At 42.7% G+C, this 17121-nt stretch overlaps 1 protein-coding gene across 5 annotated transcripts; it reads right to left on the bottom strand.

Annotated features, from left to right (window-relative positions):
- Positions 1-2472: 2472 nt before the first annotated feature.
- On the bottom strand, positions 2473-16949 carry AURKA (aurora kinase A). 5 transcript variants are annotated; one of them, XM_081011424.1, is made up of 9 exons: positions 16855-16949; positions 15125-15184; positions 13867-14131; positions 11604-11682; positions 7344-7535; positions 5842-5980; positions 4406-4554; positions 3664-3838; positions 2473-3096 (listed from the first exon to the last, which is right to left on the bottom strand). In XM_081011424.1, the coding sequence occupies exons 2-9, from the start codon at positions 15176-15178 to the stop codon at positions 2905-2907; spliced, it is 1245 nt and encodes a 414-aa protein (XP_080867550.1). In that variant the 5' UTR covers positions 15179-15184; positions 16855-16949; the 3' UTR covers positions 2473-2904. The 5 variants fall into 5 exon arrangements, with proteins under 5 accessions (XP_080867550.1, XP_080867549.1, XP_080867548.1 ...); XM_081011423.1 differs by having other exon boundaries at positions 16782-16913; XM_081011422.1 differs by having other exon boundaries at positions 16727-16911.
- Positions 16950-17121: the final 172 nt, after the last annotated feature.

Below are 17121 nucleotides of genomic sequence, written 5' to 3'. Positions count from 1 at the left end.
CTAATAGCAATTATATGGGTACTTCTAGGAAGATAGGAAACTGCCTTATAGTAACTTAGGCCATTGCCCAGTATTGTCTGTTTGGACCAGCAGTGCCTCTAAGACAGAAGTCTTTTACCTCACTTTCTAGCTGCTTTTAACTGGAGTTGCCAGGGGTTGATCTTGAAACCTTCTGCAAGAAAAGCATATACTGATACAGTTGAACTTTGGTTCCTCTCCATATACAGATATCTGTATAAGCTTTCTGGTATAAGCTTTGTGGACTAAAACCTCATCTCATTAAATGCATGACATATCCATTGGTGGGTGCATGTATACATATACATATAAACACATATGCATTCACACATAAATGCAAATAGGAGATGGCATACATCTAACAAAGTGGGTTTTAATCCACAAATATGAGTATATATGCATATGTGTGCGCACAGACACATGCAAAGATGGAAAATTTAATACAGGGGTCACCAACCCACGGTCCGGGGGCCAGATAAGGCCTGAGGGACTCATTTATGCAGCCCACAGGAACCCCCTTCCGGGTCGGAGCAGCACCGGAAATAGCTTGTGTGCATGCGCATGGGCCTCCTCCAACCCGTATGTGCACCGGAAATAGCGTTTGTGCACACATACGGGTGCGCACTCCCCCACCCTCTGTGCAGTCGTCGCTGGAGACACCGGCCCATGGCAAGGAAAGCTTGGAGACCCCTGATTTAAGATGTCTGAGGACTATAATTCTAATAGCAAACTCTAGTGTTTAGTGCCAACATGAGTGTAGGCTAGAATGGGCTGCTAGGTAATGAGGTATCATCATGCCTGGAGGAATTCCAGGGTTTTCAGAAATACAAGAATTTGTAAAAATCTGAAGGTCAACAAAACTGGGCCTAGGCAGTAGCCACATAATGTTGCCTGTCAACTGAAAAAGACTAGGGTAAGGGGCAGTGGATCACCCTATTTAAAGGGAAGGACTGGAAGGAATGCTGAACTGGTATACTCTTCAGGTGAGCTGACTGTTACCAATAATTGTATTGCCTTCGATGATGGGTTTGTTTGCATTTGTATCGGGTACTTCTCTTTCTCAGGTGTTCTCCCACTTGACCAAGTCTAATATTCTATATTGCCATCACTAGTAATAGTCAATGATAAATTTATCCTCCATCAATTTGTCACCCTTTTAACAGCCATCACATTATATGGTAGCAAAATCCGTGATTAGTTCTCTGTTGCATGAGGAACTGCTTTTGTCTGTCCTGGATATGCTGCTAATCTACAGCAGTTGAGGCACTGAAAAGTCAGATTTGTTGGCAGGCCATTCTAGTGGACCCAAACACTACAGAAATCGACCAAGAATTGCCATATTCATTTGTTGTTTTCCAGGCCCATATGAAACAAACCAGACACAGGACCCACAAATGTTTCAACTCATACCTTTTATAATAGCCTCACATCCTTGCACACGGCATTGTAGGAATGCCTCAGTGAGATATGAAACTTGTTGCTAATGACAATTTAAAAAATCAAATGCCTTCATTTCTGCAATGCATCTGCCTCTTTAATATTTTAAAATTTAGGCTAAAAATCAGTTAACAAGTTCATCCCCAAATTTAAGTCCTTGCAGAAATAAATCCAAATCACTTCCAATTACAGTGGTACTTTGGGTTAAGAACTTAATTCGTTCCAGAAGTCCATTCTTAACCTGAGGTGTGCTTTTGATAATGGGGCCTCCCGGAGGCTGGCACACAATTTTCGTAACTCAAAGTGTCTGTAACCCGAGGTACCACTGTAAATTTATGAAACCATATTCAAATAATCCCAACAATAAGTTTTATTATTTGCACCACTTAAGTAAAGATGTTTAACCCTGTAGCTTTAAAGAAGTCTCTCTTCCCCCTCTAATACGGTTTTAATAATCAAGAACACTAGTTCTGTCTTGATTTTCAAGACTAGTTCAACTAGTATTTATTCCACCTGGACATTTAAGCAGTACATTCTTCAAGTTACTGTTAAGTCAGGAATAGGGAAAATCCACCTTGCAGGCCCAACACTATTCCCAAGTTGGCATGAGGCCAATTTTCCCAAATGCCCACCTGCCCCACACCTCATGTGATGTCAGATGTGGGATACATAGAGATACAACTGGGTTGACTTACAAGCGAGTTCCTAGTGGAGAATGCCAGGTGATTGACAGGTGGATCAGCCCATGGGGCTGGGAACCAATAAGGATCTGGCCTGTTAGGCCAGAAAGGTTCCCTGCCCTGGCATAGGCAGATGTAAAAAATCCAGAACAGATTAAAGTATTCAAAGGCAACTTCAAGTAAGGTACGCAGAATCAGTGTCAGATTGCATTTTGTAATGGATCTTTGCTAGCCAGTAAGCATAGTTGTATTATTGGCAGATTTGGTACACCAATCAGAATGTGTGGGTGCTTAGAATGACCACTAAACCGACCATTTTGGTAGCATAAAGAAGAAGTCTTGTTATAAAAATCTTTATTTAAAACTTAAAGGAAAAGAACAACTAAACAATACAGTTACACTCAAAGATGGATTCCATTCATTGCACATGTGTTTCGGATGTTATCTTGTGAGGACATGCTGCTTCATAAACTGCTTCATATTGCACAATAATCCATGGCTCAGTTTCATGATGCTATCAAAAAGGGGCCAAAAGGGAAATGCCAGCCATGAACATGAGACGATCCTCAACCAGCTATGCCTCAGAGTGGCATGTGCAAAGAGGACTTCAAGTAAGTTAGATATTGACAAACTGCTTTATGACCTGATTTGTAAGGTTCATGATCAGAGCTTACAATGCGATAAGCTCTGCCTTTTGAGTCCAACCAGCCTATATTGGCTGGATTACCACAGATCTCATCGGAACTACTTTGTTCCTGGGAACTACGTGCTATGACTGGATATTCTTAGCAGTGGTAGTTTCAGCAACTTTATACTTGGGAGTTTTTGTAGAGCTTGCAATAATCCATGGATGTTTGAGCACCTCCTCCAGTGGCAGCCTGTGGAATGGATTGTGCTTCAGCAGCTTTGAAATCAGATTCTGAGCACCCTCTGTTACAAATGGAGGAAATTTGTACTCTACCTTTAAACCAAAGAAATAGTCATCATTAGACATGTTTCTATGAAAGCATGCATTCAAGGTGCATGAACTATTAAGTATAACCATTAGACTCTTCCCCCCCCCTCACTATACATTAGTAATCATGGTTTTTCTCTTGCCTTTTTGCTTAGCAGTCTCTTTCTGCGTCACTGTGGGTTCTATTTAACTAGTGTTATCCCATACTTCTATTTTTGAACTAGCTCAGAGAAATTGTTCAAGCCTGTCTGTCCTAGGCTGCTTTTCCACAGTGGACTGCAAATGGGAAACGCAAATTGAGCAGGTAAGTGTGCCAGAGGATTGCACCTCAAATCTTGCAACTGAACCTGTTGGGGAGGACAACCTGGATTTACCAGAATACAAAAAAATACTAAGACAACACATTTAAAAATCAGAAATTCTAGTTCTTTAATTGAAAACTCCTGAACTAAAGTCAATGATATTAGGCCCCAAACCTGGAAAGTACAAGTTCCATAACAGCTAGTTGAGAGTTAATTCCTATACCATGAAATGCTCAGATTCTAAATCAAGCAGCATTATAATTCAACTTACCTTTGAAATGGCTCTGTATGTTTCCTGGTATGTGTCTGCCTCAAAAGGAGGCTTTCCTACTAGGAATTCGTAACACAAGACACCAAGGCTCCATAGATCAACTTTTTCATCATGTGTTCTCCCTTCAATCATTTCAGGTGGTAAGTAGTCAAGGGTACCACACAGAGTTGACCTCCTAGAAAACAAAAATGATGCACAGACTAACAACTGAAAGTTGTCACACACAACTATTAAGATATTTCCCCACGCACTCATCTAGATCTGCATTCATGATTTAACACTTTGTAAAGCACTTTGTCCATGAATAGTAGTATATAGTATACTGGAGGAAGACATGGTTGATAATCAAACTTGAAGAAGAGCATCCCTTCTAGGGATGCTTGATACCCTTGTAATCTAATCAACACTTGCTTGATACCCTTGTAATCTAAGTAACATTCTCAACTAACAGTAGTTTCCCTAAACTCAATTCTTATAATCAGAGACTAATGCTAAGTTATTTTCACAAAGCTTAGTGCCTACAGAAACAAAACAATTTCCTCTTAGCCAAGTTCTGATTCTGTTGTCTGTCTCCATAGTACCAAGCTTCTTCAGCTCTCAGAAACGCAGGTCAGTAAAGCATGAGACTCAGATTAATCTCAGGATTGTGGATTTGAGCCCCACATTGGGCGAAAGATTCCTGCATTGTAGTGGGTAGGTCTAGATTATCCTCTGGTCCCTTCCAGCTCTATGATTCGCTTACCTAGAGGATGGAGCATGCACAGACCATCCAAAGTCAGCAATCTTTAGCTCTCCATTTGATCCCAGCAGCAAGTTTTCAGGCTTTATGTCTCTATGAATTACTCTTTTCGAGTGGCAATATGATAACGCATCTGCCAGTTCAGTGATATACTGTAGGACAAAAATGAAGATTACAAATATAAGGAGTTCAATCTAAGCATTGTTCAAGCTATGCAAATGCCTAAAATGCATGGGTAAAATGGTAGAAAATGTTTCTCAGTGTATCAATAACATGCTGCATCACTGATGCAAACAAGTCCTTAATATGGGACAAAAACCTTTAGACACACCTAATTCAAGACTCTCTTTCCCACAGCCAAGTACAAAGAACTCAAAACATTAGACACCAAGCTGGATTAGTATAGCTCTCAACATAGCTTCTTCTTCATAAGAAGCTACTTTTAATACCGTATTGGCCCAAATATAAGTCACACCTTTAAAATTAGAGGGGGGGGGGGAGAAAAAAATACCCTAATATAAGCCGCTCTATTCCTCACTGCTCCTGGCTGCATACTGGGGGGTGGGGCCGGGCTGCATTGCCAACAGCCTTTCCCCTTCCTTGCTCTCTCCCTTCCCCGGCCTTGGGGGAGAGGATGGGGGACTATGCACAGGGCGGGTTGTGAATATAAGCAGCACTAACTTTTCACAATCGGAATTTGGGGGGAAAGTGACGCTTATATTCAGGCCACTACAATAATAGACACGCCTGCCCCAACCAATCTTGCCCCAATTCCATAGGCTTCATCTGCATGCACACCAAGCACTGTCCTGTATCATGCAATCCGCCATGTAGCCTTGCCAAAGACTGACACATATAAATGTCCTATTTATTCCAGTAAAATCCCTCCTGTCCTATTTTGGGATATTCTTTACTGGAAAAGCCAACCTAGCAGTTCGAAAACACGCCCAAAAGATAAATAGGTACTGCTCTGGCGGGAAGGTAAATGGTGTTTCCGTGCTCTGCTCTAGTTTCGGTGTTCCGTTGTGCCAGAAGCGGCTTAATCCTGCTGGCCACATGACCCAGAAAAACTCTCTGTGGACAAACGCCGGCTCCCTCGGCCTGTAAAGCGAATGAGCGCCGCAACCCCAGAGTCGTCTGCGACTGGACTTAACTGTCAAGGGTCCTTTACCTTTTTTACTGGAAAAGCTATGAACTTCTCAACTCCACAAAACTGAGGAAACATACCTTACTCTACCCATTTATACTGATATTGTTTCCCACTTTTGGACCAGCGAAACAAAGCTGTTTAGTATAACCCTGGCTCAAGTCAGTGAAAGAAGAATCTACCCTTTCATGCCCTTCTCTAAGGAAGAGTTTGGTCCTAAAATTGCAGTTTTAGCTTCAAATGTGGTCACATACACAGCTCTGAAAAAAATATCCTCACAAGGTCAACATACATTAGCAGTCCGTTCCTCATCAAATTTAGTAAGCCTTTGGAGTTCTTTGTACACTTCTCCACGTGGTGCATGTTCCAGGATTAGGTAGACTCTTGTTGCATCATGGAAGTAGCCATAAAGTCGGAGAATATTTGGATGCCTACAAGTAAGTATATGCATCTTTAATAATGATGGCTTCATTTGTAAATGATGTGCACATAATTCTCCATGCCTCCCTCAATCTCCTACAATTTGCTAAATAAATAAAAGTATCATTTGAGAAATTCTGTAACCACCACCAAGTTAGTTAGAGCCACTGTGGCTAGGAGTGTTCTTTACCAGCTTTGTCTGGTTTGCCAGCTATGGCCATTCTTTGATGAGGATAGTCTGATCAGTGTCGCCCAAGTGTTAGTAACTTTAATGCTGGATTACTGCAGTGTACTCTATGTGGGGCTGTACATAGAATGTGACACCCAGATTGCTAATGGGGGCACGCTGCAAATAAAATGTGATACCATTTTATAAAACATCTACACTGGGCGCCTATCTGCTGAGCTTGGCTCAATGTCCTTTTATTTACACAAACCTGAAGAACTTATATTCAGGATACCTTAGGGGCTGCCTAAATCAGAGTTTGATCACTGGGAGCAACGACAGGAGTGTCTTTGGTCATTCCCCGAGTAGGATAAAGTTCATTTGACATCAGCATGAAATAGACCCTTTAGTGTCATCAGCCTAGTCCTATGGAAAATTCTGCCAATAGAGATTCAGCAGGCACCTGTTTCAAACTTTTAACACCTGCTTAAAACTTTTCGGTGCTGCCAGGCATATGCATGCAATTAAGAAAACATCTTTTCATAAGTTCATAGAATCATAGAGTTGGAAGAGACCACAAGGGCCATCGAGTCCAACCCCCTGTCAAGCAGGAAACACCATCAGAGCACTCCTGACATATGGTTGTCAAGCCTCTGCTTAAAGACCTCCAAAGAAGGAGACTCCACCACACTCCTTGGCAGCAAATTCCACTGTCGAACAGCTCTTACTGTCAGGAAGTTCTTCCTAATGTTTAGGTGGAATCTTCTTTCTTGTAGTTTGGATCCATTGCTCCATGTCCGCTTCTCTGGAGCAGCAGAAAACAACCTTTCTCCCTCCTCTATGTGACATCCTTTTATATATTTGAACATGGCTATCATATCACCCCTTACCCTCCTCTTCTCCAGGCTAAACATGCCCAGCTCCCTTAGCCGTTCCTCATAAGGCATCGTTTCCAGGCCTTTGACCATTTTGGTTGCCCTCCTCTGGAGTTGATTGCCTCTAAATTTCTACTTGCTTTTATTATATATTCTTGTAAGCTGGATTGATTTTTATGATATAGCATTGTGTGTATGTGTGTATATATATATATGTGTGTGTGTGTGTGTACACACACAAACACAAATGTGGAATGCTTCTAAAAATAAAAACCTGCTTAAGATAGCAAACATAGAAACGCATTCAAAACAGCCATTTAAAATCAATCTTACCGAAGATGAGACTGTATTTCTACTTCTCGCCGCAGTTGATGTTCAACACCTGCTTTTTCCAGCTGTGTTTTAAATAAGACCTTCAGCGCCAAGATGAATTTGCTCTCCTTTTCACGAGCCAGATATACATTTCCAAATTTTCCTTTTCCCAGAGGACGACCAATTTCAAAGTCATCAAGAGACCACTGTTTTCTAGAAAATAAAGCTATTATTTAGGTTGTTGCAAGGTAATACAGCTGCCTCTCTGAAGTGAGAAGTTACTTTCATGCATATGGTCCTGTCCCAAAATAGTAAACTTGCTGGCAATTACAAGGCATTCAGTAACATAACATGCAAAAGTTTGTTTTGTGACTTCCGGGTTGGCGCCTCTGGCAATGGCGGATTTCCTCCGATCGGGAGGAATCCGCTCCGTGGAAAACAGGGTCTGAACCGCCACGGCGAGGCGGAGACCCATTAAAAACCACAGGCGGGAGAAGCCTGTGGACGTGGGATTCGGCTGGCACCTTTGCGCCCCCCCCCCACTCGCGGGGAAACCCGGTTTCGGGGATCCAGAGCGACGTGGGGTGAGTGGCGCGGTGCTTTGAATCGACTGCTTCTTTCACGGAGTGAAGCCGCATTGCTGTTTGGAGAGCGCTGACTTTTTCCTGTGGACAACTGGATTTTAAACAACTGCCTGTGAGTAGAACGGAAAATTGGATTAAGAAACTTTTTTTAATTTGGCACTGAAGCGGGAAGGTCTAAACAGGAAGTCTGCCTTCCGCTTTTGTAGATAGATTGAAGCAAAGACACGGCAAGCTAGAGTTTAGAAAGTCGTCTGTAAAGGATCAAATTTTCATCATTTAAAATTACTGAACCCCCCTTGGAAGCAGGAGAAGAGGGGGGAACTTTTTTTAGACTGTTTAAACCTGCAGAAGAGAGAGTGAAGAAAAGCAATTTTCCACCGTCTTGAACCTGGGAGCGGGGTGTCAGGTCAGACGTTTTGGGGAAGTTCATTGACTATGGACAAACGTTTTTGACAGATAGTTAAAAGAAGAGAAACATATTGATTCCATTGTTCCCCTTCGCATTTAAAAGGAACAAAATATTGACAAAATATCCGAAAAAGGAAACTTTGTTGCTAGATCTGACATATGGTTGTCAAGCCTCTGCTTAAAGACCTCCAATAAAAAAGAGATGGATAAAAATAGAAATTGTTTCCCCTAGAGGGAGCTTGTGAAACTGTTATTAAAACCGAACTGGGGAGCTTTGCAGCTGCAATAGATTAAGATCGTGGGACCAGACTTTGACCTTGAACAAGAATGTACTCGGAGGCTCTGGTGCTTGCCTTTTGCTTTATTGGAACAGTTACATGAGAAGATGGATTTGATGACTGTTGCGATCGGAAATTTTGGACAGGCAGTGGGTACCTATATAGAACCCACTCAGGAATTAATCCAGGAATGTGCTTTGACAGATCAGATGAGGGAGGAGGTTGTTGCTGGACCTCGGGAGGCAGAGATGGAGGGAACTGTGGCCCAGCAGGAATATGAGTTGTTGGATTCGACGAACGAACCTGTAAAAAGTCAGATTTGGAGAGATGGAGTCCAGTTTGGTTTGGAGATGGGGGGCTGGATAGACCCCCCTATGCAGGGATGTTTTGACCCAAGTCTGGCTTTGGGCCGGGGGGAGCTCCGAGTGGTGGGGGCCTTCAACTTTGGAGGGACCTTGAAACATGCCTTTAAATACCACATGGATTTCAGCGTTGACTATGGAAAGGGGGCTGACTTGTCGAGAAGGGACAAAAATATTGTCAAGCTGGAGTCTCCCCGAGTGAAAGGAGCAGAAGACAAAGTAAAGTACAGGTATAAATATGAAGAAGACCTGTGGAAGGGACATGGAAGAGACTTAAGAGCCTCGGACATAAGGTTACCAGGTTGATGGACTAGATGGAGGGGATAGAAAGGACTGACAAAACCCGAAACCAGGAAGAAGAGACGATGGATGACGATTGGAAGAAAGTTTTAAAAAATTATTTAGAAAAGTTTCATAAAATTAATGAGTATTAGAAAAATGTTGGAATGAAATTATTTGGCTTTAGCAGACATGTTAAAAAGAATCATGTAAGAATATGTTACGGTTAAGAGAATTTGGTATAAATAAGATTTAAGTTTTAGGGTTTTTTATGGTAAGATAAGGTTAAAATAGATTAAGGTAATTTAATGACAGAGCATTATGAAAGATGGAAAGGATTTGCTGAGATAATTAACAACTAGAATACAAAAAAGGGAGGTGTGAGGAGGTCGATGAAATAAGGTAATGACAGTTAAGGATTTGGGAATATTGGATCTGTTTTTAAATTTTTTGTTTATTTTTGCTTTTGATGTATTGTGCTTTGTTTTTGACTTTGGTTTTTACTGATTTGTATTGTTTAGTAGTTACTTTTATCCACTTCTTTTCTTTCTTTTTCTCTTTCTCGTTTTTTCCTTCTTTTTTCTTTGTAATCTTAAAATTCTCAATAAATATCATTTTTTTAAAAAAAACAAAAGTTTGTTTTGTTTCCAGTATTTTTGCTTACCTCTGTATTGTGCAAGCTATTTGTTTGAGGAAGTATATATATATATATCTAGTGTTTATCTACCCACTTTTTACAGCATGCAAAGTTGTATGAGTCTTTGTCCATGTGTCCCCAACTCAAGTCACTTTTTTTTTTTTGAAAACCAACAACTTCATTCACATCAGTGTGGCTTTATCTGTGCCACTATACCCAGCTGACATTTTCATCAAGCTAGGCTCCATGACCAAGTTCCTCAAATCTTACCAGGTTCTGAGTGTGGTGCTGACGTCAAGATTTCAGGTTAGATACCCATATGGGACAACTGCAATTTCTGCATTGCAGGGGATTAGACTAGATGATTCTCAGGATCCCTTCCAACACCACAATTCTATGATTATTCAGCGTAGGTAGGTTTATTTTCTGTCCTTCAGGGCATAAGGTGCAGTACTTAATGCTTCCTTATTATATGTACCGTAATTTAGCCATTTTACTGTACATTTCTCCAGTGCAGTAAGCAAAATGGGACAAGAGCATCTAGGCCATTATTGACCATTATTGTGCCAAACACCATTTCAAACACTCAGTTCCAAGATTTAAAATATGCACTATAAATCACTCTTGCATCTCTGCCTGTGCATGAAAGACAAAACTGCAATTTAAGTGCACTGGTTAAGATTTAAAGTCAAATGGTGGTAATGCAATTCACAAATCACATTTCCGTCTTCCTGCAGTTTTCATCGACATCTTACAGTTGAGGCTGTTTGAAATCACCATCTGTGTTTTGCAAGAATGCAGGGTTAGTCAGCATGCATTTCCCCTTCTTTACTCAGTCTGGAATTACTGCTAGTTCAAATTAGCATATTGGTTAATGTTGTTTCAGAATTCCAAGGTTTCTGAGACAGGACTTTTCTCAACAACTGAAGTGTGGATTAATCACGCCTCCGTCTTCAATGATTTATCGGCACTCTGCCTATACTTTCTTACCAGTTTAACGAACAGAGGTTAGTCTAATAGGCCTATAAATCCCTGTATTCCTACATTCAACTCCATAGAGCTGTATCCAAAGCCATAGAAAAGATGCTTGCACAAGGGAAATACTCTGCACCCTGAAAGGAATATGGGGATTAGGGGATCCTCAAGAAAGTCCTGGGGTGTCAGATAGGGCAGCTTGTGTGAGAATCTCCTCCCATGCCCAATTCCTCACTCCTCATGTTCCTGACCTTTCACAAGCATCCCCCCCCAACCCCCAGAAGAGGCTTTAGGGTAGCGGGGCAGAAGGCCACAGCAGAGAGGAGGGATTCTACTTGCCCATGAAATCTTGTGCTCATGCTGGCACTGGATGCAATCCAGATTTGAGTACAACTGTGCATTTCAGAATGCACTTCAAACACAACATAAACTTTGATTAAGACCGATAAGCTGAAGCGATTAGAGGTTATATGAAAATATATCCAGCTTTTAATTCTTCTTTAAGGATATTTTACTAAAATGTTGTACATTTGCTCAAAGCATCCCATTTTAATTATCTGAGAGACCATCAGTAAGACTGGGAAAAGGAAGCAAGCTTAGAAACCAATTTAGACTAATATTTTTTAATCTTTTACTACGTGATAAGAGATTTGCCAAAAGCTGCAAAAAGAAGTAATCATGAATAACAACAACAGATTTGTTTTTCATCTTCCTACAAAAAAAATAATGTATGGAAGTAAATTAAGTATACAACTTACTTTTTGGTCTCACTGTTTGAATTTGACACCCCTTTTGCCTCTTTCTTCTGATTTGATACACCTGGTTCAGCTTTTTTTCCTGCATGTAGAAAAGTTCAATACACTCAGACTTTATGAAGTGACACTACTCTCTAACAATTTGTGTTTTAAAATGTCCTCCTCAGAAGGTAAACTTCGTGCTTTATATCCAGCACACAAAATAAACTATTTATCTTCACCTGAAAACCATGCAGACCAATCAATATTCTGAATATAAGCAGCTTGGGTAGCAATCTTACTTACTTGCCACATATGTACCCCCCCCCCCCAGAAGCTAGTGAAGCTCACACAAAAGCTCCTAGCTCAAGACCAGTAAGTGGCTTTTGGACTGTTTCCAAGTCCTCCCACCTGCAATACAAATGACTGCAGATGCTTTCTGTAGAGTGTATCTAGGTCATTTACACCACTGACTAAGTAACACTCCATGCCACCATCTCAATGAACTGGAGCCTAAGCTTCTACTGGGAATTACCCCAAGGCAGGGCCGTCTTTACCTAGGGGTGCAAGGGGTGCTGCTATGCAGCAGCAAAGTCAGTGGCACCTTTGACATGACTGATCTTGCGCCAGCAGCAGGGAGGCGGCATGAGATTAGTCGTGTCAAAGGTGCCACTGACCACAAGGAATCTCAACTCAAGCCATCCAAGTTTGCTCTGCTTAAAAGCTTCCAAGGGAAAGAGTCAGGAGTGCCCACCACCTCCCGTTTCCTGCGGGGAAACTCTGCTCGCTTGATCTGTGTCTCCCTCCCAAGCCATGATCAGCCTGGACAAGGAAGAGCCCAAGTTCGATTTCAATTTCCTCTTCAAGTTTAACCAGAGCGATGAGGGTGCCAGCAGCAAAGGTGGGTGGTGAGTCAACGCTGTCCGGCTTCCCGGGATTTAAGGTGCGGTGTGTGTGAGAGAAGAGGTTAGTTTATTTCCAGCATGTTAAATATAGTGATTCTTCTGGGACGGAGGAAGAAGGGTCTTCACCAGAGGCAGAGCCGAGGTATGGAAGAAAGGAGCCATCTGGAGGCACCTCCTGTGGCTGCAATGCAAGCATCTCTCTCCCTTCTTTCGCCTAAGGGACGGGTCAGTTTGGGGGCTAAACTAAATTTGGGGGCTCTGGGCAGATCTTTGCACCCCAGCAGCGCATATGCTAAAGACAGCCCTGCCCCAAGAGCAGGTTCCTATTTGCATTACACTCCAGCTATTGAACACCAGGAGACATTCAAAAATTTCTTGCTTCTCTCTGGAGCCATTTGGGTCCCTTGAAAACCTGCTCTGGAATGTTAAGGATCATGCCATGAATTGGCCTTCCCTGGATTAATTATACAAGTGAAAGGGTTGTTTTGTATGAGACATCCACATATTAGCTGCCAGCTGGGCATTCTAGGAACTGAGAATAGGGCCCCAGTGCAAAATGTAATACAGGCAACCCTCGTTTTGGACAACTGTTCTGTTCTGGGTCATAGTGCATGCCGGCAGAGGGCACATAAGCCTACCCCACCCCCATCACCCCCTCTTCCAGATTTGAAAACGGCCTGCATGTACACAAAACAGGAGTTGCCTGTACATATTACAATTGAATTCTTGTTTCCTATCAGAGACCTAATTTTCTGAGCCTAATTCAAGGTACTTGCCTTGATATTAATGCTATACATGATTTGGGTCCCAGTAACTTCAAGAGCATCTATGTGCCAATTAGGACATGACAATTTGCAAAAGAAGCTCATCTTATATGGTGCCATTGCCTTTGGAAATGCGGGGAGCTGATGGTCTATAGAGGTGCATCAGGCAATATCTCTTTACAGATTTATGTACACACTGAAGGCTTACCCCTTTTTGACCTTTGACAGTTGAAGTACCATCTGGTTTGTTATGTATATATGGCATATCATTTTGGGGTGGGACTGTTTTATTGCATTATATTATCTTTAAATGTAACCCACCTTGGGACCTTAAGGTGAAAGGCAGGTAACAAATATTAATCAGCATCTCAGTGTCATCCATGAACAAAAGGAACCCTTCTGTTCAGATACCTTGTTAGCATCCAAGCCCAAGTTGCTACTCAGGTCATTATGCAAAGTTTTTTTTCTTGCAGTAATTTGGTTTCTCTTATGAATTTCTAAGGCCCTAAGCCACCAAGCAACTTCTTGACTTTGTAACCATTTTAGTATGAAGTTTATACAGAATAGCAACCAACACATTTGTTACAGAGGTGGACACATTTGAACAGCGCTATTTACCAGAAACAGAGGGCTGCCGAGACGTTTCAGTGGCTTTACTTGGACCTAGACTCCTAGATGTTGGTTGAACAAGAAGTGTTGGTTGATGCTGAGTTAACTGTTTGGGACGTTTTGCACTGGCAACAGTAGGTTTCTGTGCCTGAGGCTGAATAGGCACCCGCTGAGCAACATTTAAAGGAGTCAGAACACGCTGCTGTTGGACTTCAATTCCAGGTGTCTGGTTCTGGGTCACAGGAACCCGTCTTGCACCATCCACAATAGCTGCCTGATTTTTAAAAAACAACAACAGTAAATATCACGCATAGCAAGCTAAGAGATATTGCATCCTAGTTTGTCTGAACTGACCAATGAGAAAAAACCATAGCTTCCCAAGGGGGAATCTAAACACATAAAAACGCTGTGAAAATGCTTTTTAAAAAAAGTTTTGAAAAATACATTGAATTTGGCATAGCTCACTCTCATCATCTAGTGTCACATTTGTATAATGCACTTTACAACACATTTAAAACATTTCATTTGCGGCTACAGAGTCCCAAGTTTGGACATAACAGAAAACCGCATTTATGCAAGCATTCATCTAGACTTCCCTTAAATAGATGGGGAACATTACTCCACATGTTAATTATTCACTCCAGCACTATCAAATATCAGTTTTGGTCACATACAGAAATAATCCAGTAAGAACTGTAGCTCTGATTAACATAGCCAAGATTTTTCCGTATTTTTCGCCCCACAGGACGCACCTAGGGTTTTTTTTGGGGGGGGGGGGAATAAAGAAAAAAAATTATTTCCCCCCCAGGCACGGGGCTGGCACGGGGGAAGCCTGAGCTTCCCCCGACCCCAGAACAGCCTGCTATCCGCAAGCCTAGGGAGCCGCGCCGGTCTCCCCAGGCTTGCGGACAGCTGTGCGAAGCCCGGGCACGCTGAAGAGGCTTCGAAATGCAGGCAGCTCTGCGAGGCCGGTGCGGCTTGGCGCCAGGCTCCGGAGGGTTGCGCAGAGCTGTGTGGAGCCCGGGAGCGCAGGCAGCTCTGCGCGACCTTCCGGAGGCCAGCACCGCTTGGCGCCAGGCTCCGGAGGGTTGTGCACAGCTTCCTGAAGCCTGGATAGCGAGAGCCTCTCACTCTCCAGGCTTCAGCGAAAGCCTGTATTCGCCCCATAGGACGCACCCACATTTCCCCTTCATTTTTGGAGGGAGAAAAGTGCGTCCTATAGGGCGAAAAATACGGTACTATGCTCAGTATCTGAAGATCACTTTACCTTGCCATTATGAGCTGAATTAGAATTCAGATTCTCTTTACAAGCTTTGTCCATTATTGCCTGGAGAAAATGAAATTCAGTTATTCAACTTGTGTAAAACAGGAAATTCAAGTTATTTAAAGCTCTCACTTCTATAATCTAGGCGCCAATGATTCTAAAACCAGTGAGCTTGACATTTTGATAAAATATACAATTCTATGCCTGTCAAAGCAGTGAGGCCCCCAAAACATTAATCCCACTTCTTGATAATATTTAGGCAGCTTAATAGAAGCAAATAAGGACACACTAGAATTCCCTGATGCAGCTCATACTACCCGATATTTGGAAATGCCTGAAGATTTTATCACTGCCCAGAAGGCTTTTCCGTTTTAAGATCTGAAGGAGTAAACAAGCTATGGTATACTGATAAACTTGATTTGGAAGAAGTTCTCAATGCTTTCCACAGAGGTGAATTATTGGCTATTACAATATGCAGGTTGTCCCAGAGGGTGAAGCCCAAGTAGGTAAATGAGTCAAAGTGTAGCTGGTTTGTTTCTGCTTATCCAGCAGAAATGATGGGGTTGTGTTTTATGGATGTGAGAAAGGAGAAAAATAACTTTATTGAAATACAGTGGTACCTCTGGTTGCGAACGGGATCCGTTCCAGAGGCCCGTTTGCAACATGAAAAGAACACAACCCGCTGTGGTGCGTCTGTGCATGCACGGGTTCTGATTCGCCGCTTCTGCGCATGTCATTTTGCGTGTCTGCGCATGCGGCAAAACCCGGAAGTAACCCTTTCTGGTACTTCCAGGTCGCCGCGGGACACAACCTGAAGAAATGTAACATGAGGTATGACTGTAATGCAAACACTAATAAACTATAAATAGTAAATAAAACTGGGTTATCCCCACAACTGGAAGGATCTCTGCCTACTAGGACTATATATGCATGTATCTTGAGAGTGAAGTGCAGCTTTGCTTTTTCCTAGGAGTAGGGCAAGTTGAAAAATGTGCTCAAACATTTGGAAAACCTACAGCTTTATGGCAGTCCTTGGGCCTCTTTACATAGTGTTACCCCCATACATTTTATAAGCCCCTTTATTCTTTAACTCTTCAAAACTACCTCACAACCCATGCCACACAACCTTGTTTCTTTGTTCTGATGAAACTCAACCTTGTAACATGTAACAAATAAAAATTGAAGATTACAGTTGATCCTTGGGGTACCTCCAAACCAGTGCTTTTTTTTCAGGGGGTACTTGTGGGTATGCAATACCAGCACCTCTTTTTCTAGGGAAAAAAGCACTGCTTCAAACTATGGTTTTTTAAGTACATTGCACCCCACCCCCCAAAAAACCTGGGAGCTGCAGTTTACATCTCCCAGAGCTACAATTCCCAGCACCCTTAACAAACCAGTTCCCAGGAAACTTGGAGAAGGGAAAAAGATGTGCTTTCAGTGTTTTTACGGTGCATGCAACCAAGCACTGAGGCCTCCTCAATTGGGATCAGACAGCCTAACCACTATGCGACACTCCCTCTCATTCTACGCAGAGAAAACGGGGCTTTCTAGACGTTTCCTTCATGCTGGGCACCTATCCCACCCCAGAGACATTTATGAGCTCACAATTTTTACCAGAAGCGCTACGGCTCCCTGGGATGCGCCTTCCGCCTTTACTCACGAGTGCCACAGCTCAAGGTCGTAACCACTTTCCTTAACGACACCCCGAAACCAGACGCAGGCAGGCCGAATACCTCACGATTCCTGCGCACTCCGGAGGCCTCGGCCGCCTACCCTCCGCGTTCCTCCAACAGTCTCCGAAGCTATTTGAATTCAAACCTTCGCCCGCCCACTCAGCAACGCTCTTTAAACCGCCGCCGCGCTCTTATTGGCGGAACTCCCCCTGTTGTCGATGAGGCTACCGCTCGCTGATTCGTTGGTCTCCGCAACCACCGCTCCGCCCATTCGCGGGCTTCTAACTGTCGCCTTTGAGGGAGAGCCGCTGTCCTCGCGGCTTGCGA

Source organism: Podarcis pityusensis, assembly GCF_964106645.2.
Source record: "Podarcis pityusensis genome assembly, chromosome: 6".
In the NCBI taxonomy this organism is placed as follows: Eukaryota; Metazoa; Chordata; class Lepidosauria; order Squamata; family Lacertidae; genus Podarcis; species Podarcis pityusensis.
The sequence above is the reverse complement of the archived record's forward strand: the minus strand, read 5'-3'. Positions and strand labels throughout refer to the sequence as shown.